This window comes from Pogona vitticeps, chromosome 3 (genome assembly GCF_051106095.1).
Source record: "Pogona vitticeps strain Pit_001003342236 chromosome 3, PviZW2.1, whole genome shotgun sequence".
NCBI classification, from domain to species: Eukaryota; Metazoa; Chordata; class Lepidosauria; order Squamata; family Agamidae; genus Pogona; species Pogona vitticeps.
Window position 1 is genome coordinate 255,319,696 of NC_135785.1, and position 26,804 is coordinate 255,346,499.

The 26,804-nt window shown below is 41.6% G+C and overlaps 1 protein-coding gene across 1 annotated transcript in view; it reads right to left on the reverse strand.

The window, feature by feature from the left end:
- Window positions 1–26,804, reverse strand: part of TMEM135 (transmembrane protein 135) — a 197,231-nt gene that overhangs the window by 19,184 nt on the left and 151,243 nt on the right. Inside the window, exons 7-9 of the mRNA XM_072993552.2 lie at window positions 12,405–12,446; window positions 11,317–11,463; window positions 8,591–8,660 (exon numbers count right to left, since the gene is read on the reverse strand). Of these exons, the coding sequence (XP_072849653.1) occupies window positions 8,591–8,660; window positions 11,317–11,463; window positions 12,405–12,446 (259 nt within the window). The remainder of the gene's footprint in view (window positions 1–8,590; window positions 8,661–11,316; window positions 11,464–12,404; window positions 12,447–26,804) is intronic.

Below are 26,804 nucleotides of genomic sequence, written 5' to 3' on the forward strand. Positions count from 1 at the left end.
AATCCCTGCCACCTTCATGCTCTCATTTGGGATTATAAACTCCCTAGGGATGATATCTGGATGGCATAGGGTTACTTGGGAACAAGTGTCCCGCAGCCCCCTATACTGACGGTCAAGTATTCCTACGTCCACCCCGGCTGTCTCAAACAACTGAGAATCTGTTTTTACCAGCAAGCAGCGCTTTACCTCCCCAAGAGGACCATTTTCCTCAGCCTGATCAGCAGAGGTAGCTGTTCCAGACTGAGTAGTCATGGCAACAGGCTCCCTCTGTGACAATGAGCTTTGCTCTTTCTGGACACAGAACACAGCTTTTGGCTTGGTCCCACTAGAATTCTGAGGCACCATTCCTTTTAGCTGCTTTAATATCTCACACTCTGAGATTAGATGACCCTTTCCCTGACAGAAATAACATTTTCTGGTGTTTTTTGATTCTCTCTCATCTTGTTTTGGTTTTCCCTCCAAAATCTGAGGTCTTAGTTTCATGTCTGAGGGCTTCCCTTCACCATGGGCCCCTCCCCCTTGCTGGCTTTTCCCTTTTATTCTCAAATCCAGCTCCTTTTGCTTGGCCTCAAACTCAGCCCTGATCTGTAAAATTTCTTCCTCAGCCCTAGCTTTTATCTCTTTTACTTTTTCTTCAGTCTTATCTCTGATTTCTTTTAATTTAATGTCTTTTTGCTGAGTATATTTTTCAAGATCTTGCTCACTTTGTCTGACCTGAGCCTCATACTTTTCTTCTGATTTCCATTTCCCTCACCCTCAGTTCATGCTGTTGGGCTAGGAGTATTTTTCTGAGTTCTGGGTTCTGCTCTCCTGTGCTATCACCTTGCACTGAGCCAAATTCATCCTCAGAACCTTGGTCAATCTGGGGGTCTTTCACTTCACTCATGTCTGCTACTTGGCTTCGAGTCAAGGGCATACCCCCCCCCTCAGAACAGGCTGCTTTAAAAAGTCAAGCCTCAAAATAAAACGACCACTTTTTTTCCTTCTTGCCTCAGAACCAGCTCTCCCTAGAGACTGCTGCTGTTCTTCAGCACTACTTGCAACAGTATCGAGTCAGAGCCTACCCCCCTCTGCTGGGCCTCTCAGCTGGCAAGCTAGCTCGCTGTTGCTACGCAGTTTTGCCTCAGCGTTTTCCCGCCAAAACTAGGCTGCCTCAGAGCACCTTAATCTAAGTCTCCCCAGTTGGCACGTTCTTCTACTAGCGCACCTCCCCGTGAGGTACACCTAGAAGATTACCTACGCGCCTCAGACTGTCCCTGACTAGATCCCCCTTGCTCTGGGCACACTTGCCAAGGCTTTGCTGGACCGCTGGACAACTGGACCAGTCGTATCCCACCCGCTGGACACCAATCAATGTGACAAACCCAGACCTACTGGGATCTATCACACAGTTACTAAGCTGCCACCAACCATTCCCTATAATAAGTCACACAGACCAGGGATGGATTTTTAAACAACAAAAAGAATAAAGTTTATTTTAAATACACACAGGGAAAAATAAGCAATCAGGTGAATAAAATAAAGTAACGTGGCTTATTCTCACACACACAAGCATACAGTTTGGTTCACCTAGAACCTTTAACTTAAAGCACAGACCCTGAACCCATCAGTTCTGGCTAACCAACAGACCCCTGAACCTATCAGGCTGGTACTCTGACACACAGTAGTACCCTGTCAGACACCCAGACTCCCACAACAGCTTCTTCTTCCCCAGCTGCTGCTTCGTCACCACCCAGTGTCTCACAGTGTCTGTCTCAGCATCTCCCTTCACCACACAGGCATCACATATTTATACAGTACAGCCCCTCCTCCTGATGTCCCGCCTTCCACTCCCCATAGGATGGAACTTTCCCTCCAAACCCATGACAGACAGGTAACATCAGTGCTGTTATGTAACAGGGGCAACGGTTTAGCTACTTTTTGAACTGCATGCTGGACTTACCAGGCCCATGACTCTACAGTCGTGCCCCGCTTAATGATCACCCCACATTATGACGAATCCGCTTTACGATGATCTTTTTGCGATCGCAATTGTGATCGCAAAATGATCTAAATGGGGGAATTTTGCTTAGCGATGATCGGTTCCCTGATTCAGGAACTGATTTTCACTTTACGACAATCAAAAACAGCTGATCGTTGGGTCCCTGTTGTGTTTAGGGGAGGATTCCTCGCTATACAGGCAGTGAAAATGGCCACCGTATGGAGGGTCTTCGCTGGACTCTGAGTTTTTACCCCATTGGAACGCATTGAACGGGTTTCAATGCGTTTCAATGGGGTTTTTAATTTCGCTTTACCATGTTTTCGCTTAACGGTGATTTTCCTGGAACGGATTACCGTCGTTAAGCGAGGCACCACTGTACTTATATTCTCAAGACAGGTCAAGAATCAGGGAATTACTAATGGATACTTGGAAATGATAAATCCTCTCTCTCTCTCAGAACATTAGCGTAATGTATATAGAAAGGCACAGCTCATCTTACTTTTTGTCATTTAAAATCACTCAGTGAATCAAGTGCTCCCCACTCAGTTGCAGCATGGAGAGAAGAAAATAATGTGATAGGGAAAGTATTATGCCTCTCATTCAAGCATCTAGAAGAATGAGCCAAGTGAATTTGGAACGTGAAGATCCTTGTGACACTATGAACACTATATCCAGTATCTCACTTGCTCAATCCCTGGGTTCTTTCAACAACCACTTTGCAATATGTCTGGAGTATGAAGCAAAAGGAAGGCCTGCATGCCGAACTGTTAAATATTGCTCTGCCAACATTAATGGTCAGCTATTTGTTTCTCTTGGTAGCCTCCTGCATCTTTGGGGTTTCAGGAAAGGCGATATGAACCACAGACTGTGAAAGCTAAAAAACAACTGGACCAAAGGACAATCTAGTCCAGTTTTCCCAACTGGAAAATGTGTAATATATGGAAATAATGCTATCTATTGGTGGCAGCCTGTGAGGGTAAGGTCCTTCTCCCTCCTCCCCACCCCCCAGCACAGCTCAGAAACGTGATCTGAGCAGTCATGATCACATCTATCTGCAAATTCAGACACTTCTGCTCTGTCCAACGTCACCATCCAATTCTAGTATCTCCACATTACTTGCAAACATGTTCACAGCATGTTTCAGCTCCCTCAGGCTATTTATTTGTCTTTTTCAATTATATGATTTGTAAGATATGCTTCACTGATAGATATCAGGGTGGGATAAAATAAATAAAAATTGTACTAAAAGAATCTTTCACAATGGAAACACGTTATACTAATTTAATAATTTCAAAAATGTTCTAGAACATGTCGGCCAGAATCCTGTTATTTATGCCTGTCAGTGTTAGATCCAATGACATAAATCTCAGTGGCAAAGTTATGAAGCTGGTTTTTGCATCTGCCATGTCATTTGGCTCACAGAGAGAAAAACAAGAAGTGACGTTTTAACAAATAGTAATTGACCAATGAGATTTATTCCATTTGACTTCTGCCAACATTTGTTAAATAATCACCTTTGGGGTTTTAAGAATTCTATTAGAAGCCAGCAAACTGAAGCACTAGGGAGCAAGATATTACCTCAATAGGTGCCAAACATCTGAGTGAAAAGCCAGATTTTATCCTGGTACCAAAATAAAGCCAAATCAATTCCAGACCAGCCTGCACGGGGAGCTCATTCGACATCTTGAATGCTATAGCCAAGAAAGCCCTCGGTACATCTTCTTATCCTATTTCTGTTGAACTACCACCAAGAAAGTCTCTTCTAACCTCCAAGTCCTAGGGAACATTATATTATGAGTTTCCAGCATAAGACTGAAATCCAGGACTAGAATCAGTCTTTTCTTGCTGTGTACCATTTACTCTAAATGGTTCAGGGCATGGAAACAAGTAAAATACAGCTCATCCATAAGCAAAACCACATAGTAATGGAGAGGGCAAAATAACTCCAAGGTTACTAATCTTAAGGAAATTTCCTCCTTAAACCCAAATACAAATGCAAAAAATTCATACTGTCGCCCCAAATGTACTAGGTAACTTTCAGTTTATTAGAATATACAGCATACACAAGTCCCATGCAATCAAAGGGGGGAAATGTGTAACCGATTGCTCAGGCTTATACATTTTAGGTTGGCCTTAATTATCTCTGGATTTAGCCAATCTGTCTGGCTAATGTTTTGCTTCTTCTGTTTATATCCAGTTTTCTTAGCCAAAGCTTATGAAATGGCTTACAAGCAGGAATTGTTCCAAGACTGACCATTTTCACTGTCTGAACTAGAGGAGTTTGTTTGTGAAATGTAGTCACTAGAAACCAACGAAATAATACAGATTTCATTTCCCCAGTCTTCCAAGTCTAAGTTACTGAAACAGTGTGCAAGGGGATAGCAATGATAATTTAAAAAATAATCTTAGAACTGCAGAGCTGGTAGGGACTGACACTATGGGATCATTGAGTCCCGGCTCTGTCAAGGAGGAATAGTGGGGAATCGAACTCCCAACCTCTGGCTCTGCAGCCAGACACCTAAACCACTGAGTGATGATAAGGTTTATTCCCAGTGAAGACAAAACAAAAGACCTGTTGCAGATTATGGCACTGTGCTTACTACAGAAAGTGGAAAACTAGACAAAAGCAATGCACAAATAGGTATGATGATGGGAAGACAAGCTCTTTGGCAGTAACAGAAAGTATGACAATATAAAATGTTGCCAGCAGCTATCCTTTTTAAGATGAAAAAAAGCAAAACCAACCTTTCATAAAGAAAATTGCAAAAACATGTAAGGCCTTCCCTTAAAAAATAGCTTCTCCTGATTCTGTCCAGAGATCAATCTTAGCATACATGTCAGTTTCTGAAAAATCTCAAACCACACACATCAAACCAGGGAGGGGGGAGGGGGAAGGACACCCAGATTACTAAATTTTGCTTCTGCATAACTAATATACTAGAGGCTCATATGTATAATCCAGACTGCCACCACTATCACGGTTCATTTTTCTTTTGTCTGACCCACCTTCTGCAATATTTTAAGAAGGATCTACAGTGGTTTAAAAAAAAAAAAACAACTAGACATGTTAATATAGCAGATGAGACCTTAGTCTCAAAACCTAACTATGCAAGAACACTGCTTTTTTTGTTTCTAAGAACCAGAGCTTGGAAATATTTCATTACAAATATATTTGTTGTTCCAATTTGATAGTTCTTTTCGGCACTGCATTAAATATTCATTATCTTCATGGTTAAAATCTTTTTTGCACTGAACAAAAATAGACAAGGAGAGAAATACAGGATTGGTGTATACAGGATTGGTGCATCATCTACAAGCACCCAGGGTCGTGTATCTTCCAATAGTTTCTATTTTCTCTCTTTGTGCCAAAGATAAAAAATGACATGTCAATCCTGTTGTGAATGTATATGTTCTTAGATATCTATGTTTGCCTGCTGTATTAAAGTCACAGAACGACATCCAACATCACCGGAACAGACTTCATGGCTGCACCGGACCTTTTCCTTCCTTCTTGGTTCCTTGTAATGCCAGACACTTCCCCAAATCTGCTCCAGAGGACATTGACGGAGTACATATGGTCAAAGACAGTGGGCAGGAATCTGTTCCACCAGTGGTGTCTATTCTGCTGGAGGAGGGAATTCTAGTGGAAAACAATGGCTATGTCTGCATCATTGTTTTCTTGCACGTTTTCCTCTATGTTCATTAATGTTCTGAAACCTATCCTTATGTCCCCAGGTGGCTTGTGTTCCTGCAAAAAGCTGCTCTTCTGGATCTTCCGACTTCCCAGTTGGTGCAATTTGCTACACAAGGTGTTTGACACACGGCTGTTGGAGAAAGCAGGACAGACTAGCTCAGCCTAAATACTAAAACTGCATCAAAACATGCAGACAACTGAGCTGCACCTTGGCTTTCACATGCTGTTTTTCCAGATTTGTCAATTAACTGTGAAAATCTGAGTGTGTGTGTGGGGGGGGACATATCATGGCCAATTAAACAGCAGACATTTCCCTTAAAAGTTGCCTTGCCCCATACATGTTACATTTCCAAATGCAAGTCCAAAATTTGCTGGAGCCCCGTCAAAGGAAATCTAAGCAGGTGCTCCCACCTGTGGCCAATCTAATTCCAGCCAAAACAATCTCCCCACCAACTTTACTCTTCCAAAGGAAAGAAAACACACACCGATCATATTCTAGGGGGAGCATCATCTATATCAATGGACATGGAGGGCCCCTCCCTTTGGGTAACAACTGTGGACTTTCTCCCATTACCCTTAAAATAAATTTACAGCCCGAGTCCAAAAAATCTACCCCAATGTGCCAAAGAGGCACAGCTGTATGGGCGCTGCCGAGCGCAGCACATTCCCGGCACTTGAGTTGGGGGAACGGCTGCAAGTGGGATCTGTTACACCGTGCTGTGGGTAATTCAATTATTCAAGACTCTCAGAGATTCACTTTTCACTCTCTTCAAAACCTGATGGCCATAGACACTGAAGGAACGCTTCTTCAAACACACAAGGGAATGGCGGTCGCCACGTAAAGAGAAGCTTGCCAAAGCAGGCATGCTGGGAGGATCATTGTTAATGAAGTTTGACAGGAATGAGATGCCGCATAAGCCCTCCGGCATGGGGAGGCGATATCCTCACGCATTCACTTCTATGTTCCTTCCACACTTCTTCTTGATGCTTTTTAAAAATAAGAACATAAGAATTGCTTTACTGGATCACACTTAATGTGTCCAAGCATGCACCGAAAGGACAGGAATGTGGCACATTATCCTGTGATGTAGCTTCTATCCACATGAAGCTTCTACCTAAGATTGGGAAAGTTACATTTTTGGATTAAAACTCCTAACTAGAGAAGATTCTGGTACAGTTATGAAAGTAACTTTTCCAAGAACTGGGTTTTATTTAGCTATCGTTAGCCACTTTCAAACTATATTTTCTGCCACGGACAGATCATTTCCCCTGAACTGGGTTCACTTCTGCTTTGCAAGAATTTAGAGGAGCTTAAACAGAACTTGAACAAAGCCCTTGGAAAAATCAGCCCTGGAGGTGGAAGGAAAGGTTTTAAGCTGGTGGAAGAGAAGGCAAATCCAGATACTTTAGCCTGTACCAATCCTTAAGAGTCACCATTTCTCAAACCCTGGTGCTTGCCCCAAACTTATGACAGTAGCTTTTTAAAAACAAAGTAGGCAGTTTATCCCCAATACATCAGATATGTAATTTCAAATCCCACAAATTGAACAGAATTATACAAAAGCCTGAATCATCCCTTTCAGTCAATACAACTAGATAACTTTCAAGATGAGGAGTGAATAACACTGCATCTGGGCCTGGTTTTCTTCCTGCTAAGATCCTCCAGAGACCACACAGATCCCCCCAAATGCAAAAAAAACCCGAACACCAACACAACCACAAAACCCCACCTTCTTCTGCTAAAAGATGAAAACAGATGGGGCTAGAAGTCCACTTCCAATTTTGAAAAGTGGGTATTTGGGGATGTCTAATTGTGCAGCAGGCCTCCCAGCGAACTGCAGGTGATTCGCCAATTTCATTCATTCACTCATTCATTCATCTGGCTACCGAGGCCACTCTAGGTGGTTCACAACATGATAAAAACAAAAAAACACTTTAAAAAAATGATACAAAAAAACAAAATTAAACAGACCAATCCACATACACAAAAACCAACATCATTCAACTTAAAAGGTGAATTAGCACTCCTAGAGGCTTCCAGGAGCTGCACTTCTCATTCTTCGGGGGAGCAGGGGGCTGAAGGACCAGAAAAATAGCCTTGATTACTTCCCTTTGGCCACCCCTGCTACTGATAGCATAGCATGAACAAGTGACATACCCTGTTTGCCTGAAAATAAGCCCTAGTATGATTTTCCAGGATGCTTGTAATATAAGCCCTACCCCCAAAATAAGCCCGTTAAGTGAAACTCCACCCACCACTCTTGTGCAGCAATCAGCAGGTGATGTATTTGAATAAATGTAGATTGTTGTACATGAAAAAAATAAAACATCCCCTGAAAATAAGCCCTAATGTGGTTTTTGAAGCAAAACTTAGTATAAGACCCTGTCTTATTTTCAGGGAAACACAGTAGCATATTATGCACAGAGAACAGGAACCTGTCCCACTGCATACTGCCCCATACAAATTGTATCCAAAAGGTAACAAAAGTGAGAGATCCTGAGCCACTGTACCCTTCCATGGACACAAGTGCATATGTATATTGGGCCTTTTCAGTGGTGGCCCCTAGTCTAGAATAAGTTACTAACTGAGATATACAAGGTTCCTTTCCTCCTTATGTTCAGGAAACTAGTAAAAACAGAAGTATTCAAAGCTGCCTTCAGATGCTGCCCAGATGCTGTTAATTTTAATTCTTTCATTTCCTGTATGGATTTTAGACCACTACTTGTGAAAAACCATATTTTGTGCATTTTGTTATGTGGGTTTTACGTTTTAACCTGTAAACGGGACCCCAAACAGGAAACTGTCTGCTATCTCCTTGTAACTTCTACAGCCAGCTTCTGTCTACAATATAACTTAGCAGCTCTCTATCAGTGAATATCTGATTATTGTGTTTGTGGGGAGGGCCATCACTTACTTTAACACAATAGGAGATACAATTATCTTCATAGTGTTTACAACATCTGTGTCTTGGTCCATGTTTGCATCTGAAAAAAAAGAAACAAATCCTATCAGTTTGAACAACTGCTGCTGGCCTTCTGAGTTCTAATACAGTAGTACAAATGTTCTACTTTCTCAAAATGTATTAAGATTTTTCTCAGGCTACTGACCATCTTTGGAGAAAATATTCTATTCAGATGCCATGGGGGCTGCAGAAATGCTTCTGGGGTGGGTGGGTGGTCACAAAAATGCCCTGGGGTGCTTCAATGACAACCTGTCTAGGGCACAGCTGCCAAAGAAATTTCCCATTTCATTATTTGCCCCCCAAGGACAAGAATGTAGGACCCCAGTGCTCATGTCCCAAAACTTGACAAACCATAGAAAAGTTACTTTCTGAATGGCCATGCTGGCTGGGGAATTATGGAAGCTATAGACACAAAAAAAGTAAGCTCTGCTCCTCCTACAAGGTTTAGGAGGAAGTTTGTATGAATTCTTTACAACTTGTAAGACTTCACTTTCTATCAGCGTTACAGCTGTGCAAATTCAACCATCGCATAGACTTCCAAGAGCCTCCTGGCAGACAGAGAATTTGAAAAAGATAAATACTTTTGGGAAGGCCGTCCAGTTGTTAGACATATCAAGTGGAGTTAGAAGTAAATCAATTTGATACTGGTTCTAGAAATTAGATTTTTCTTGTAGTCAAATATTTGTGGTTTGAGTACAAAATAACATTACCCAGTCTTCGAATTGTGCCAAAAAAAAATTTTTGGGAAACCTTTATGTGCTGCAAAAGTATATCAGTTATAAATCATTCATGAGGTCAGTTTGTGTAGCAAAAAACTGTAATGAGGATGTGATCAAGTTACAGACATTTAGACTTCATTATATCTGAAAGGAAACATATGGAAGTGAAACTTGATAGAGGATTAGGATTAAGAACTCAATGGTTTTTCAGGCATAGACAAGTGGGACCTTAGAAATACCAAAGGAAGTTCATTCTCTTATTTGTTGGTCATTCAAGCCTTTTCAGGAAACCTCTGTAGGGAACCGTTTTTGTAAGTAGGGCTACTGACTGCATTGCTCAGATTTAGCTCTGCTTTTGTGTGAATCTCAGCTGAATTATAGTGCAACCTTCTCATCGTGGACCAAATCAGTCATACCAATAAGAGCTCTTCATAACCAAGATTCTTGGAAATGGAAGAAGAAAACCATCTGGAGGCTGGAAAAGTACCAAATGATGGTATCATAGCAAAGGGAGAAAGTCTTGTAGGGAAGATCAGAGAGGATCAGACAAGGACTGGCTTCAGTCCTACCACACATGATATCCTGGTACTGCTTACAACTACATACAAAATAGGCACTAGAAGTCTGGAAAGAAAGATGGGTGGCAGCAAAACCCAGATGTCTTACTATGTCCCATGCTGGTAGCTTTAGGTGGCTGCCATATTCTGCACTCCACTTTAGAGGCACCAGAGTCCACGGGAAGTACTGAAATGTCTAGCTCAGCAGAGGTAGGGGGCGCAAGAGTTCAAACTGGTCCTTATCCTACTTGGGACACTGATCTGACTTTCATTATAAGCGACTTACTGCTGTAGGACAGAACTGCTCTGTATCCAGACTCATTACTCCCACTTGGCCACAAATCTGTTCAACTGATGACAGGCTGGACTACCTTCCTTGTGACTTATTCTCCTCACAACTACTCTACCAGATGACTCACAGCTTTCGTCCTCTTTTCCATCTAAATCCAAGGAAGCTGCTGAGTTGTAAACCAGTTTCTGATGCCGGTAACTGGATGAGCTGATTTTAGACAAACTGATGCTTAAACCAGACAAACAGATGTGCTCCACATAATCTGAAAGGGAAAATAGGCGATAGGGATTCAACTGGATTTAGATGGGGTTACACTTGTCTCGAAAACTCAGGCTCACAGTTGAACCTGAATGTTCAGCTTCTGGCAGCAGATAAGGTTAATGTGGCAATGACATCTTTCTCTCGAGGTGTCAGTTTTGGCCATGGTGGTACATGTCTTAAATACCTCCTTTTTGGACTAATATTTACACTCTGTTTGGGGCTACTTTTCAAAAGCATGTAGAAATTTCAGCCGGTCTGTTGGACAATTTATTTGTTTACTAACTTACCGTGCATAAAGATCACCCACTAATACAAGTTCTCTAAGCAATACATAACTGTACTGTATTTAAATTATACAAGCTGTTCTTTTTGTTGCCTTGAGCAATGTAGTATAAAAGGAGGACTTTAAATAAGTATATGTTATATAAAAGTTTTTATACAAACTGCCTACTGTTTCAACAATCAAAACAGCACAAAATATTGTAAAACATTACAATGAGGAACAATTGCAAAAGTGAAAACAATTAGTTGCTCCAGGCAAAACAATCAAATAGCTGATTTGAATTTGCAGTCTCTTCCTGCTACTAGAAAGGCAGTGGCTCTCATATTTTATTGCCACTTTTTGTTTGCTAAGCATAAATAAGTGGATGAATGTAAATGATAAGTGCTATAAAGCTATTGTTTACAGCTGTGGTTGAAAAAAAAATCTGTGGTTCTGATTATTCTGCATTTCTAAATCTGTAAAGTAAAGGAATTTGTTAGTTGATATTTACAGAAATATCTGAAATAAAGCAAAAGCACAATAAAAGTGCATGCAACTGATATGAATAATTAAAATTTTGCACTCACACTTTATCCACGAATTTCTTCGTTGCAGCAATGATATTCATTCGCTGTGTTATTTCTTCACAATGTCTTCTTTTTCTCTCTTTTTGCAGAAATGCTGCTTCGGGTGCAAATGAATGTGTGGGGATTTCTTCTTTACCTACTATGAACCTGCAAGGAGAAGAAAAAATCCACTGATTGTAATGAAGTGAGACTTTTGGGAAGTATGCACAGAAACAAATGTAGGACCCTTTTGTTTTAAATCTGCATTTTGCATTTGCCTATGGGAAACCTGTGTTATTTTAAGGTGTATAGCATTCTTTTTGAGTGGGCAGCTCAGCGAGTTAGGTATTTGGCTGAGGAGCCAGAGGCTGGCAGTTCGATTCCTCACTGGGCCTCCTGGGAGAAAAGCCAGCCTGGGTGGCCTTGAGGAAGCTGCACAGTCCTAGAATTGCCCCCAGAAGAAGGGAAGGGTGGACCCCTTTTGAGTACTCTGTACCTAGAAAGTCGTGCAAAGCATCACCATAAGTCTGAATGGACTTGAGAGCATGTAATTATTATGTAATTATTAGCATCCTTTTCACCTGGTATTATGGTTACAAAGAACAAACAGTATCATAATGCATCTACGGAATCATGCGCTTTGCCTTATAAATGTCAAAGAAAATCAGACTCCCAATTGGAATGGATATAAAACAAATTGTAGGAATATTTTTGAAAGTTAGCAAAAGGCTGACCATCTCACCCGTGATACACGACTTAAATAATTCCTTCTTGCATATCTGTTAAAGGTAAAGATGCAACTGTGTACTCTGATATCCAGTGCCACTGGAACTGGGACTTTTTTTGACCTCTTCTTCATTCTGTAGACTCCTGCAATGCCAGAACACCTCCAGGGGATTTCTCCACCATCTGGAGAAGGGTGTTAAAATGAATGGAGGCTGCAGAAAGGAGGTAGGGCCTCTCATTCTGGCACAAGGTGTGATATCTGCTGATAAGAAGCATTGGGTCTTGACTTTCATTTCTTCCCCTGAAGGTTATATAACATTTCACTTGGTCCGGCCTGGTTCACCAAGGGTTAACAAGAAATTACACTATGTTGGTTTACTTACTTCAGCGCTGAGAATGTAAACCCTTTCAAGCCATCCTTGCATCTGAAATACAAACCAAACCATTGGGAAGTTGTTAATTTGGCTGTACTCAAACTAAAAGACGCAGTTCCACAACAGAAATGATTTATACATATGAGTCTTTAAAAATCAGAATAATAACACAGGGCTCCAGCAACTTACATAAGGATCAGAACCAACATGTCAGCAGATGTCATTATTTTGTTCAAATTTTATTGATACAACTTCTATGGCAACATGTGCAAAACAAACCGGGCTATGCGGAATTCATTCCAAATGATAGAAAAGCAGCTTAAGTATGCTTTATACTGTATGAGAAATGCCTGCAGCACAACAATCGGAAAAAGATTCTTTGGTTTCAATTTTTACACTTGCCAATGTGTTTTGCCATTTTGCCAGCAGATGTCCCTAATCAGCAGTAATTTGAAGAGCAATTATGCATACCAAAAGGCCACCGAACAAGTAAATTTACAGTTTAGATAGACAGATGACAGCCGGTCATCCTAGTCGAGCTCTAAGGATAGCTTTTCATAAAACAATTGCTACCGCACTACAGCTACCTCGTTGATAATAAAAGATGTTTCATATTATACTTTTCCTTAAAGGACACAGAAGGAGCACCTTTCCTAAAAGACAGTATGCAAATTAATTTCATACCTAATAAATACCTAGTAAGGGAATGATCAAGTCAATGCAAAAAAGATAATACTGTAACATTTTTAGTTAGAGTGTTAAACATATTGTATTACATGTATGGTATACAAGAACTTGGACAAAAATACAGATACAAACCACACTATTATAGGTCACATAAACCTCACTCAGTATAGAACTAAATGAGATGCCAGCTTCACAGTTAGACATGTTTTTCTAACACAGACATATTCCTTCGAAGCTGCCATTCTTGTGTTTATTTCCCAATTATAATGCAGAAATAAGCTCATTTGCTAATTATGGAACTGTGGAAACCTAAGACAAGGATAAACAAATGTCTTTTTCATCTTAAAGGAGCTCAGCTCATAATGACATGCGAACTGTATCTATATCAAGGTAAAACGAAGCACAGCAGGGTTTTAAGTGTAAAAATGCAGCTCTTCACACAATGCATTCAATCTCTAGATCAAGAGAGTTCTAGCAGAGTTTTTTACAACTCTATTCCCAAGGATGGAAAAGACCAGTGTTCCCCAACCAAGGGGTTGTGACCCCCCAAGAGGGTTGCAGAGTGTTTTACGGAGGATTGTGGGTTGCCTTATACATGTCGTAGGCCTTGTTAAATAATTTCTTCCTTGACCTTTCAGAGCAAGATATTAAAGTTAGGATATATGTGAATGTATGAGAAATAGGCCATTTTGGGGAAGAAAGATGCCTCTACTTTCTGAGAAGGGATGACTTTACCCTATTAAAATGCCTTTTTATGCAAATATGTTGGCGGGGTTGCAGGTTATTTGGCTATGATAAAAAGGGGCCGTGACTTGGAAAAGGTTGGGGACCACTGTTCTACACAGACCACAGGTTTTAATCCCATACATTGTGCTAATAGCAAAGGATTTTTAAAAAACAAAATCTAGAAAGGAGAGTGCCTGGAGAAAATCCGACCTCATGCCACCACATCTCCTATTTTATCTTAAGACACATTTCCAAAGAAGCTGGCATTAGTTTGGGGCTTTCAGCCTGTGACAAACCCAGACCTACTGGGATCTATCACACAGTTACTAAGCTGCCACCAACCATTCCCTATAATAAGTCACACAGACCAGGGATGGATTTTTAAACAACAAAAAGAATAAAGTTTATTTTAAATACACACAGGGAAAAATAAGCAATCAGGTGAATAAAATAAAGTAACGTGGCTTATTTTCACACACACCAGCATACAGTTTGGTTCACCTAGAACCTTTAACTTAAAGCACAGACCCTGAACCCATCAGTTCTGGCTAACCAACAGACACCTGAACCTTTCAGGTTGGTACTCTGACACACAGTAGTACCCTGTCAGACACACAGACTCCCACAACAGCTTCTTCTTCCCCAGCTGCTGCTTCGTCCCTCCCAGTGTCTCACAGTCTGTCTCAGCATCCACTCTTCACCACACAGGCATCACATATTTATACAGTACAGCCCCTCCTCCTGATGTCCCGCCTTCCACTCCCCATAGGATGGAACTTTCCCTCCAAACCCATGACAGACAGGTAACATCAGTGCTGTTATGTAACACCTCCCCTCTTTATAAGTTGTTTTGTAGGGGGAAAGCTAAGGTGCTTTTTCCCAAAAAACAACCTGTATAAAACACACAACACCAATTATACCTACCATATTATACTTACTTACATTCTAAGTTAAACATTTCAAATAGGCATTTAAACATTTACCATATACATTACATCAATTTACCTTTATTAATACAAACCAATTTAAAACCAGGTACATTTTAACTTTTTGTTTTCATTATATACATATAGTCCATGTTCTTTCGCCGTCTTCAGTCTTCAGGTCTTCTTGATAAGGCGTCAGCAACACAGTTCACTGACCCTCTGACCACCTTCATTTCAAAGTCATAGTCCTGTAAGTTCAAAGCCCACCTCATAAGTTTGCTATTGTGGGTTTTCATTGTCTTTAACCATTGCAATGGTGAATGGTCAGTACACAGAACAAAATGTCTTCCCCAGATGTAAGGCTTGGCCTTCTGGATCGCGTAGACTATGGCCAAACACTCCTTCTCCACGGTTGCCAAATGTCTCTCACCTTTTTGAAGTTTCCTACTCAGGTAGGACACCGGATGCTGGTCACCATTCTCATCCTCCTGGCACAGAACTGCTCCTACCCCGCTGTTAGACGCGTCGGTGTAGATGATAAACTCCCGGTCGAAGTCTGGAGCACGCAGGACAGGATAGTTGATTAACGCCTCCTTCAACCTCTGGAACGCCGCCTCACAGTCGCTGGTCCACGGGATGCGGTCATCAGCCTTCTTCCTCGTCAGATCGGTCAGCGGAGCCGCAATCTCGCTAAACCTCGGGATGAACTTTCTGTAGTAGCCCACCAACCCAAGAAATGATTTGACTTTTTTCTTGGTGTTGGGTCTGGGCCAATCACGAACAGCTTCTATTTTGGCCTCCAGGGGTTTTATCACTCCTCCCCCTACCTTGTGACCCAAGTATTTTCTTTCTGGGATACCCAGCTGCAGTTTGCTCTCTCTGCAGAGCCTAGGCCAAAGCACTTCCTCCCCTGGGTTAAAGCGCCTCTCCCTGCCTTCCTGGTCATCCCAAGCTTTCTTTCTGACCTTTTGAGCTGGCAGGGTCTCTGCTGCTAGCTCTAGGTTTCTCCTTAGGTCATTCATCAAGGTGTCTATGTAAGTCACAACGTCTTGTGGGTCACCCTGGGCGATCTGCCCCCAACCCTGCTCGATCAAATCAAGGGGCCCCTTCACCCCTTTCCCAAATAAAAGTTCAAATGGACTGAACCCGGTACTGGCTTGTGGCACTGATCGATAAGCAACCAAAAGGGATTGCAGCTTCTGGTCCCAATTGTTTGGATTCTCTGCCAAGAAAGCCCTAATCATGCGCATTAGAGTCCCATTGAACTTCTCAGTTACCCCATCACTTTCAGGATGATAGGCAGTGGCTTCCCTGAGCTTAATTCCACAGATTTGCCATAAGCGTTTCATGAGCTTTGACGTGAACGATGTGCCCAAATCTGTGATTATCTCTGAGGCAAATCCCATCCTGGACATGTACCCCACCAAAGCATCGGCCACTGTGTTAGTTTCGATGTTTGTCAAGGGTATGGCTTCAGGATACCTTGTGGCATGGTCCACAATTGTTAGAATGAACCTATTCCCCCTCTTTGTGGCCTTGGGCAAAGGTCCCACAATATCCACCCCTATGCATTTGAACGGAGTGTCAACCACAGGCAAAGGGCACAACTTTGCTTTGGTCCTGTCGCGGTTATTCCCCTGCCTTTGACACACATCACATTGTTTACAGAACTCCCTGATCTGCTTCCCTATGTCAGGCCAGTAGAAATTCTGTGTGATTCTCTGCTGTGTTTTGTTCACTCCTAAGTGTGCAGCAAACATGTCAGAGTGACCTCTCTGTAAGATCATGGGGCGATACTTTTCAGGTACCACCAGCTGACTTCTGATCCCATCTCCCCCTTTTGATATATTTCTCAGGGTTTCTCTATATAAAATCCCCTTTTTCTCCAGAAATCTCACTGGGGTTTCAGGTGTTAGTTGCGCGTCAGTCACCTGTTCAAAACACTTTTGGAGAGTGGCGTCTGCCTTCTGCTCCTGTCCAAATCTGCTGTCTGTGGTTAAGGTTTCCACCACAGCTTCTGAACTCCCCTCTGCTTCCGTCTCTGGCTCATCATTACCCCCCTGAACTGTCTCTGTGGTGGCTTGTGAGCGTGTTATCACTAGCACCCTTTTCACATGTTCAGCCAGGTCATTTCCCACGAGCACGGCTGCGGGCAGAGTCGATGAAATCGCTAGCCGCCAATCTCCCCTCCAGCCTTGAAAGTTGACAGGTACCTCTGCTACTGGCAGAGAGATTACCTGCCCCTCAATACCTGCTACCTTTATGCTCTCATTTGGGATTATAAACTCCCGGGGAATAATATCTGGATGGCACAGGGTTACCTGGGAACAAGTGTCCCGCAGCCCCCTATACTGACGGTCAAGTATTCCTACGTCCACCCCTGCTGTCTCAAACAACTGAGAATCTGTTTTTATCAGCAAGCAGCGCTTCACCTCCATAAGAGGACCATTTTCCTCAGCCTGATCAGCAGAGGTAGCTGTTCCAGACTGAGTAGTCATGGCAACCGGCTCCCTCTGTGACACTGAGCCTTGCTCTTTCTGGACACAGAACACAGCTTTTGGCTTGGTCCCACTAGAATTCTGAGGCACCATTCCTTTTAGCTGCTTTAATTTCTCACACTCTGAGATTAGATGACCCTTTCCCTGACAGAAATAACATTTTCTGGCGTATTTTGATTCTCTCTCATCTTGTTTTGGTTTTCCCTCCAAAATCTGAGGTCTTAGTTTCATGTCTGAGGGCTTCCCTTCACCATGGGCCCCTCCCCCTTGCTGGCTTTTCCCTGGTCCCTGAGAGTACTTGCTGTAGGTTTCTTTGGGTTTACCTACAGATTTCCCCTCACCCAAGGGCTTTCTTATTTGGGAAATAAAATCTGCGATCTCTGCGGCTTCTGCCACAGACCTCGGTTTCCTTTCCCTCACCTGGAATTTCAATTCCCCATGCAGAACTGAATAGAACTGTTCCAGTGCTATCAAGTCTTTAAGCTGTTCATAGGTCTCTGTTCCTTCCTGCGATAGCCATTTCTCAAGCAGCCTCACCAATTGGGCCCCCACTTGGGTAAAAGTCTGTTCTGGCTTTTTGGTGAGGGACCTGAATCTTTGTCTCAGCTGCTCTGCATTTATCCCATGTCTGGCAAACACCAGTTTTTTAAACTCTGCAAAATCTTTCATCAATTCCTCAGGCATCTCGGCATAAACCTCAGCCAGGCTACCACTGATTAAAGATCGCATGATGGTCATCTTCTCAGTTTCCCTCACTGAGAAGTCCACAAACGCTCTTTCCACTAAGGAAAAGAACACCTCAGGACAATCTCCCTTGTGGTACACAGGGAATTTCTTCAGGTCAGCCTTAGACAATTGGCCTCCCTCAGAATCCCTATTATTATTATTGTTCTGGTTCATCAGTTCCAGTTTTTTTAATTCAAACGCCATTTTCTCCCTCTGCAATTCCCTCTCCATTTCCATTCTCTCTCTCTCTAATCTTTCTTCTTTTTCCAATTGCCTCATCCTCAATTCATGCTGTTGGGCTATGAGCAATTTTCTGAGCTCTGGGTTCTGTTCTCCTGTGCTGTCACCCTGCACTGAGCCAAATTCATCCTCAGAACCTTGGTCAATCTGGGGGTCTTTCACTTCACTCATTTCTGCTACTTGGCTTCGAGTCAAGGGCATAACCCCCCCTCAGAACAGGCTGCTTTAAAAGTCAAGCCTCAGAATAAAACGACCACTTTTTTTTTCTTCTTGCCTCAGAACCAGCTCTCCCTAGAGATTGCTGCTGTTCTTCAGCACTTAAATCGCAACAGTATCGAGTCAGAGCCTACCCCCCTCTGCTGGGCCTCTCAGCTGGCAAGCCAGCTCGCTGTTGCTACGCAGTTTTGCCTCAGCGTTTTCCCGCCAAAATCAGGCTGCCTCAGAGCACCTAAATCTAAGTCTCCCCAGTTGGCACGTTCTTCTACTAGCGCACCTCCCCGTGAGGTACACCTAGAAGATTACCTACGCGCCTCAGACTGTCCCTGACTAGACCCCCCTTGCTCTGGGCACACTTGCCAAGGCTTTGCTGGACCGCTGGACAACTGGACCAGTCGTATCCCACACGCTGGACACCAATCAATGTGACAAACCCAGACCTACTGGGATCTATCACACAGTTACTAAGCTGCCACCAACCATTCCCTATAATAAGTCACACAGACCAGGGATGGATTTTTAAACAACAAAAAGAATAAAGTTTATTTTAAATACACACAGGGAAAAATAAGCAATCAGGTGAATAAAATAAAGTAACGTGGCTTATTTTCACACACACCAGCATACAGTTTGGTTCACCTAGAACCTTTAACTTAAAGCACAGACCCTGAACCCATCAGTTCTGGCTAACCAACAGACACCTGAACCTTTCAGGTTGGTACTCTGACACACAGTAGTACCCTGTCAGACACACAGACTCCCACAACAGCTTCTTCTTCCCCAGCTGCTGCTTCGTCCCTCCCAGTGTCTCACAGTCTGTCTCAGCATCCACTCTTCACCACACAGGCATCACATATTTATACAGTACAGCCCCTCCTCCTGATGTCCCGCCTTCCACTCCCCATAGGATGGAACTTTCCCTCCAAACCCATGACAGACAGGTAACATCAGTGCTGTTATGTAACACAGCCAAGTACACGAGGACATAAATAGACGGCATTTAAGGTGGGACGCTGTGAGAGCTGGAGCTATTGGTATGTCCCATTCACATGGCCTCACACAGAATGCATCAGATCCCATTCCTACACAAAAGGGAACCTATTTCAATCAATCAATGCTCATGCCTGTTTGTTGCAAAGGCTGTAACTTAAGAGAAGAGTAAACCTGTCACAAGCCTGCCTGGAGTGCATTCCTGCTATCTGGATAAAAACTAAACATACTGTAGGTTTTCTCTACAATTAAATTTTCAAGCAAATAGCTCTGGGAATTACACGTCAATGAAGAGACCAGGGATCCTTAATAATGAACAGTCAGCCACCAAACCACGATTTCCGGGATTGTTTAAAGGAAAACTATAATGCTAAATCCCACAGTAAGCAGTTTTCATTTGCTACATCTATAGGTATGTTCTAACAATGTGCTGCTATCAGATTTTTGATAACTCTTAGCTTATATCATGATTTTTCACCCTCAGAGACTCATCAGCTGTTTACGGTTATCACCATCACTGTTTCACTGCTCAGACTATTTGGCCTTTTCTGTGATAAATGTGAGTATTTTCTTCTACAGCTGCACATAAATAAAACCAGAAAAACACAGAAAACACTTAAGAAATCATTTGGGGGATGGGGGTGGGAGAATTATGGCTTGATCTCTCAGCAGTTAGAGCAAGAGCCATAATAATTTTGGTTCAGTTTAAACCTACAAATTCCATTCTATATAAGAGCATAGTCTCATATTTTATTTAAAATCATGCTGATGTAGCATTCTTTCTCACATGAAGTTATGTGCCGCATTCTCTAGCCATTAGGATCAAATCTACTGGGTGTTTTTTAAGGAAATTATCTGTGGCAAGTAACTAGCCATCCTACTATGCTATTTTGGAGAAAGCTAAAACACTAGTTAAGCGTGTTAGATATTTGGCTGCAGAGTCTGTGTTTGGGGGTTTGATTCCTTATTGTGCGTCCCATGAGAAGGGCCAGCCTGTGTAGCCTTGGAGAAGCTGACAGTCCCAGGATTGACCCAGAAGAAAGAAATGGCAAACTACAGTGGTGCCTCGCTTAACAGGTGCTCCGTCTAGCGATGAAATCACTTAGCGATGACTTTTTCGGAGCGTTTTTACGCTTCGTTTAGTGATGGTCCCTATGGGCGATTTTCACTTAGCGATGGTTGGGACCATGCTTCGCATAGCGATTAAATTTTGAGTCCCCTGTTTCGCTTAACGATGGTTTAAACAGCCTTATGTTTGCTGTTTTTTAAATGTTTTTTTGTTATTTATAAAGTTAAAGTTTACTGTTTAAAATGTTTGAAATCATAAAGTGCACTTAATAAACCCTTTGTTAGCCAAATTTGACTTTGTTCTGACTCTTTTTTAATTTGTTGTTGTATTTCCCTCCCCCCCCATTGAAATGCATTGAATAGGTTTCAATGCATTTCAATTGGGGAACCGCATTTCGCTTAGTGATGTTTCCTATGGCGATTTTCGCTTAAGGACGGCAATTCGTTCCTATTGGAATGGATTATTCGGTTTTCAATGCATTTAAATGGGAAACCGTGTTTCGCTTAGTGATGAAACTGCTTAGCAGCGATTTTTTCAGAACGAATTAACATCGTTAAGCGAGGCACCACTGTACTTCTGAGTACTCTCTATCTAGAAAGCCTGGAAAGGGTCACAATAAGTTAGAATTTACCTGAAATAATTATGAAAGGAATGGTGTAATACACACAATGTAACCTGAAATATCATAAGGGTGGATGATATTTACTAGAGAAAGCTACCATTTGACCTCCTATGGGTCTGGATGATACAGAAAGAAACATAAACATCCCCAAAACTGTGGCCAAATGTGAGTTCCAGGGAGTTTTTTTGTTTTGTTTTTTTGTTAAAAGTGAGTTTCAAAACAGGAGTTGCAAAGTTTTAAATTCCATCTATGGTACCCAGTCTGATGAAAACCTGCTTAAGGTCAAAAGCTAGCTTATGCCTGTGATCTTTTTAGTGGCCTAGTAAACATACTGCTCCCCTTGCCTTTGAAGGACCACTTGGTGTGTGAGGTGTTTTACTTGTTTTTTTTTTAAAATGTTGCATCTACTCATAATTTTGCTACTGATACTCCAAACATCTGAAAAGTATGCAAAATCATCTATGTACAAGTCACACTCATATTCGGCAGCAACTCCCCACGTCTTGACGGCTGACTTTGTGAATGACAAGGTGAGACCTCCAGGTAACATATGCAGGTGAAGTAGCTACTGTTCTCTGAAGTATCCACACCAATCCATACCAGCAAAATAAAAGAGTGGGTATTTGTTATTGCTGTTGCTGTTCTTCTACTGGAGGCTGGATATCATCATGACTACTCTGGATTTGCATATTTTAACTCTAAAGAAACATGTTGTGTTGCATTAAAACTTATCCCCTAACTTCTTCCACCAACAAGCTGATCTTGTCTTCCTTGTGCTCCTTTTCCCATTTACTTTTATCCTGAATGATCAGCTGTAACAATCTTGACCTTTTATTTCTCATATGATCAAGTATTCTGGTTTTCTCTCTCTCTCTTTTTACTTTATTTATGATTCTTAATTCGTTCACTTTTGTCCTTTGCCCATACCCTCTTGATCCAACAGATTCTTAGTATCCTTCATAAATTTCACATTTCATACACTCCGTTTAAACAACAAAAAACACAATATATCTATATTAAAGTCCATATTTCCATGCCATTCAGTAAGTATGAATACGTTCTCATACCCAGTTTTAAATGAGATACTAGAAAATCACATAGCTGGAGGATTCTGTGAACCGTGAAGATAATCCTAGTTCATGTTATTGCTCTAAGAGTAATTATTGTCCAATTCATGTTTCTTACATCGCAACAGTAAGCAGGGCTAAGCAAGGTGACAGAAGTGGTTGGAGGATAAGAAACATAATTAGAACAACCCAAATGATTGGAGCAAGCAAGCAGGCAGGCAGGCAAGCTTTACTAACATAATACAGAAAAGGGTGACTACCATAGTTAATTGGCAGAGCAGGGCAGGGAATACAGCAGCAATTAGAAAAACAAGAATTTTACCACCACCACCCCCCAAAACATGTCAGCCAAGCCAGTCCAATTCAGAAGTGTTGGGTGGTGGAGGATGGGAATATTCTAGTCCTCTATTACAAACAATATACTAATTTATTCCTGAAAGCAAGAATTACCTTCTATCTTTATCTTACATCTCATCTGAACAGAAGTGCCCAATTTGCATCTAACCACAAATTAAGGCTTATTGTTCTTAGGTCGTGCATGTGGGCATACCTAATATTCTCCCTACCCCCCACTGTGTGGGAAGGCAAAGGGGTCTCTACACCATATTGGAGGGCTAAATGTCACCAATTAGGTTTCCAATTTTTTTGATTAGTGTTTCTAGCGGAAAGCCTTTCAGAGGTTCTCATTCAGAATCTGACTGTTGATCTTTCCACAAGAACCCTGCTGTTGGGGCTTAATGACTGCAGTTTAGAACAAGCATAACATCTAATGAAAATTACAAGCATCAGAAGTCATCCCACAAAGAGTAAAAGTAAATGAGGCGAGAGTAATTTTTCTTATAGGAATGCTAACTTTATGTCTTACATGTGACATACATCTAAACTTTCGCAGACAGAGTATTAGCATTTCCAATCTATTTAAAATTATGACATAAAGTGGGACAAATGTACAGCATATCAATGTGATGCTCTCGGACATTAAAATCAGAAAAACTTCCTTGGGCATTTTGGTAGCTTTCCTCTGTCTCCTTTAATGTGTCGTTTCAAACCAGGGGGGTATTATTATTACTATTTTAACCACATAAACAAATGGGGCTGGCAACATGTCATCCTCCACATGTTATCACACCAACTTCCATCAGCCGTAGCCAGCACAGCCAACGGTGAAGGATACTCATCAATATCTGGAAAACCACAAACTGTCTACCCTTGCTTCAGAAAGAAAGCAAAACACTGAAATGTCAAAACAGTATCAAAAAACAGCTGAAAACAGTAATGAGCATTATCCAAAAATCAAATTACGTAAGACAGTAGTTCACATTGCAAATAGCTTAGCAAAAGGGATGGAATTTGCTGTCTTGCAGAAGGCCCTCAGAGAGGAGGAGGTGAGGCAACATCCTTCAAAAAGGAAGTGTAGTATCTGAGCAGAGCCACCCAATTATACCACCAGGAACCAGAAGACAGCAATGAAAGGGAAGAACTCAATTAGCCACAGGAGAGTTTAATCATGTAAGCAGAGCTTGACAAATACTTTTTATCTCCCAGCAAGCTAAAGGTTAACTAGCAGTTAACAAATGTGTGAAATGCAAAAGTAGGCCCCTCTTCTATGTCTGAAGTCCAGTTGAGTAGCTGTGCTTGTGTAACGTGCTCTATATAAAGTCCCAAGGGGAAATTTTGCTCTATATAATAGTCCCAAGGGGAAAGTGCAATCCATGAAGTGCTGCCAGGGTGTAACACAATTATGCAGTGGCATGCAGTATTCTGGCCAATAAGTGCAAAAAGGGGCAAAATTCAAATATGCATCTTTTCCAAGTTCACAGGGCCAAAGGCAGCCATTTTATTTTGGAAACAGATGCCTGCACAGAAAGGCAGAAGCAGCACCATAGTCCTCCGGCAGATATCCTCCTTCTATGCCTTAATTATGGGAAATAAAGCAACTACAAAGGAAAGAACATGTGTAAGAATATTTCTTTCTTTAAATTGCAAAATAATTTATAAATTTATACTATAATAAATACATTAAGGCAGCTCACAACGGATAAAATAAGAAATTTTAAAACACTATATAAATATCAGAAAAAAGTACATTAAGATTAAAGCAATCAAGTATATAAATAATTTTAAAACATTTAAAACCTGTAAATTAAAAGAACAGTATTCCTGAGATAACTTTTGTAGGCATCCTTCAGTCTCAAGAGACTATGTTAACATGAGTGTCTACTGTGGCTGAGAAGGCCAATTCGAGAGTGACAATCCGTTCCACACTGAAGACAAATATAATCTGTCCCTTGTCCAGCTCCCTGATTTTGCTTGTTTCAGAACTGCCTCTTCGCCTCGGCCTGCTGAATGAGGGTCTCTTCAAATTGGTAGAGGCTGTGATGCAACGCCTGCCTCCAGGCTGAACACTCAGATGTCAAGGTTTCCGATCTGTGGAGGTCCATCCCTAAGGCCTTCAGATCCCGCTTGCAGATCTCCTTGTATCGCAGCTGTGGTCTCCCTCTGGAGTGCTTTCCCTGCACTAATTCTCCATATAGGAAATCTGTTGGAATTCAACCATCGGCCATTCTCACAACATGTCCGAGCCTTAAAAACCTGCCGGAAGAGGAAGGTCTTCGACAGAAGGGCAAGAGGGAGGGGATCAACTTGGTTTCTCAGTGCAGTGCATTCCAAAGCCTGGGAACAGCCACTGAGAAGGCCATCTCTCTTGTCCTCACCAAGCAAGCTGTGGAAGGTGGTGGAATCAAGGGGAAGATCTCCTCTGTCAATCTTAAGCACTGAGTAAGCTCATATGGGGAGATACAATCCTTCAACACAAGCCATATAGGGCTTTATAGGTAATAAACAGCACTTTGAATTGAGCCTGCAAAGAGACTGGCAGCCAGTGAAGCTGTTGGAGTAAAGGAGTTACATGCTCCCTGCAACCAGTATCAGTCAATAGGATGCACAGTGAGGCTTCATGTTTAGGCAAAGAAAAATTGTTTTCCTGTGTCTGAATCCGTCCCATAGAAAACACTTCTACCACAGTTCAGCCAAGCCCAAAGAATGAATGATAACTCCAGATTCGGAAATTGTTTAAAAACCATGGTAGAAAATCCTTACATTTCAAAACCATGAAGGAAAACAAATCACTAAGATGGACAAACTAAGCAGCTATTTCTGAATCATCCAAATGAACAGTATTGCAAAACTCTAGCATTTTGGATCAGAACTGCAAAAATGTACTTTGTGAGTATTTCTTTGGAAATACCTGTCAGAGTTGGCTGTCACTGTGGAATTTCACAAAGGATTTAATAAACAGAAGATATTAAGAGGGTTCAGAGGATTAAATCACAATTTCCCTTGGCAGGCAATTTAATAATAACGTGCATACCTAGCAGAACAATTTCACAAAACTCCCCCTTTTTATTTTTCAAGCTGGCTATCTGCCCACATCTCTCATCAAACCAGAGTATCCTATACATTAAAATTTCCCCCCTTCAATCACTCATGGCATAAACAAAAAAATCTTTTTGAATCATTTTTATTGCAAACTCTATCACATCTAATTGACATCCTTCAATTGGATTAAAATGATGGGGATTCACTGTTTGAAATTAAAAAGATACATAGCGATATCTAATTCATGAGTAAAATAAATTTCAGTTAACACACTGAAGGAAAGAAACATATAATCAAATCATGCTTCATAGAATCAAAGAATAATGGAGTTGGAAAAGGTGTATAAGGCTGTCAAGGCAAACCCCATGTTTGATGCATGAATCCAAATCAAAGTACATTTGACAGATCATTGTCTAACTTTCTCCTGAATGCTTCCAGAGTCAGAGCACTCACCACCTCCCAAAGTAATTGGTTCCATTGTCGTACTGCTCTAACAGTTAAGAAGTTTTTCTTGATATTCAGCTGAAATCTGGCTTCCTGTAGCTTGAACCCATTGTTATGTGTCCTATATCCTAAGATAATCGAGAGCAAACCTTGCCTCTTTTCTGCATTACAGCCTTTCAAGTATTTGACAAGTGCTATCATATCTCCCCTCAGTCTTCTTTTCTCAAGGCTAAACATGCCCAGTTCTTTCAGTCTTTCCTCACAGGGCCTGGTTTCCAGTCCCCTGATCATCCTTGCTGTCCTTCTCTGAACTTGCTCCAGTTCACCTGAATCAAGTGACTTGCTTTAAAGTTTTATTTTAATGTATTTTATTGTAACATTAATTGAAATTGCAAGGTAAAGACTATTTCAATCAATATGTTCTGTAACAATCCTTGATATTAAATTATGCTGTGGAAAACATGTCTTGAAATGATGGAAAGCACTAAGAACAGTGATAGACAAAATCCAGGACTGTCCTATACTTGAAGGATAAATCACGCTGAATATCCTCAGGATGTTTTGTGAAGCATGTAGAGTTTCAACATTTTCCAGATTTATGGCATCTGCAAAACTTCCAACCTTTTGACATTTATCTTTTAATAATAGTAAGACTTGACTACACCTGAAGGCTGGTCGGATGGTAATGAAGAATGTGATGACTTGTCATCTAAAACAAGGCAGACTGTGGAGAGAAAATTATGTTTCAGGATGTAAGCTGGCTTCTCATAGCTAACCACCAGATATACTGCAGGGAACTGGTTTTCCTTCATTTTGTATT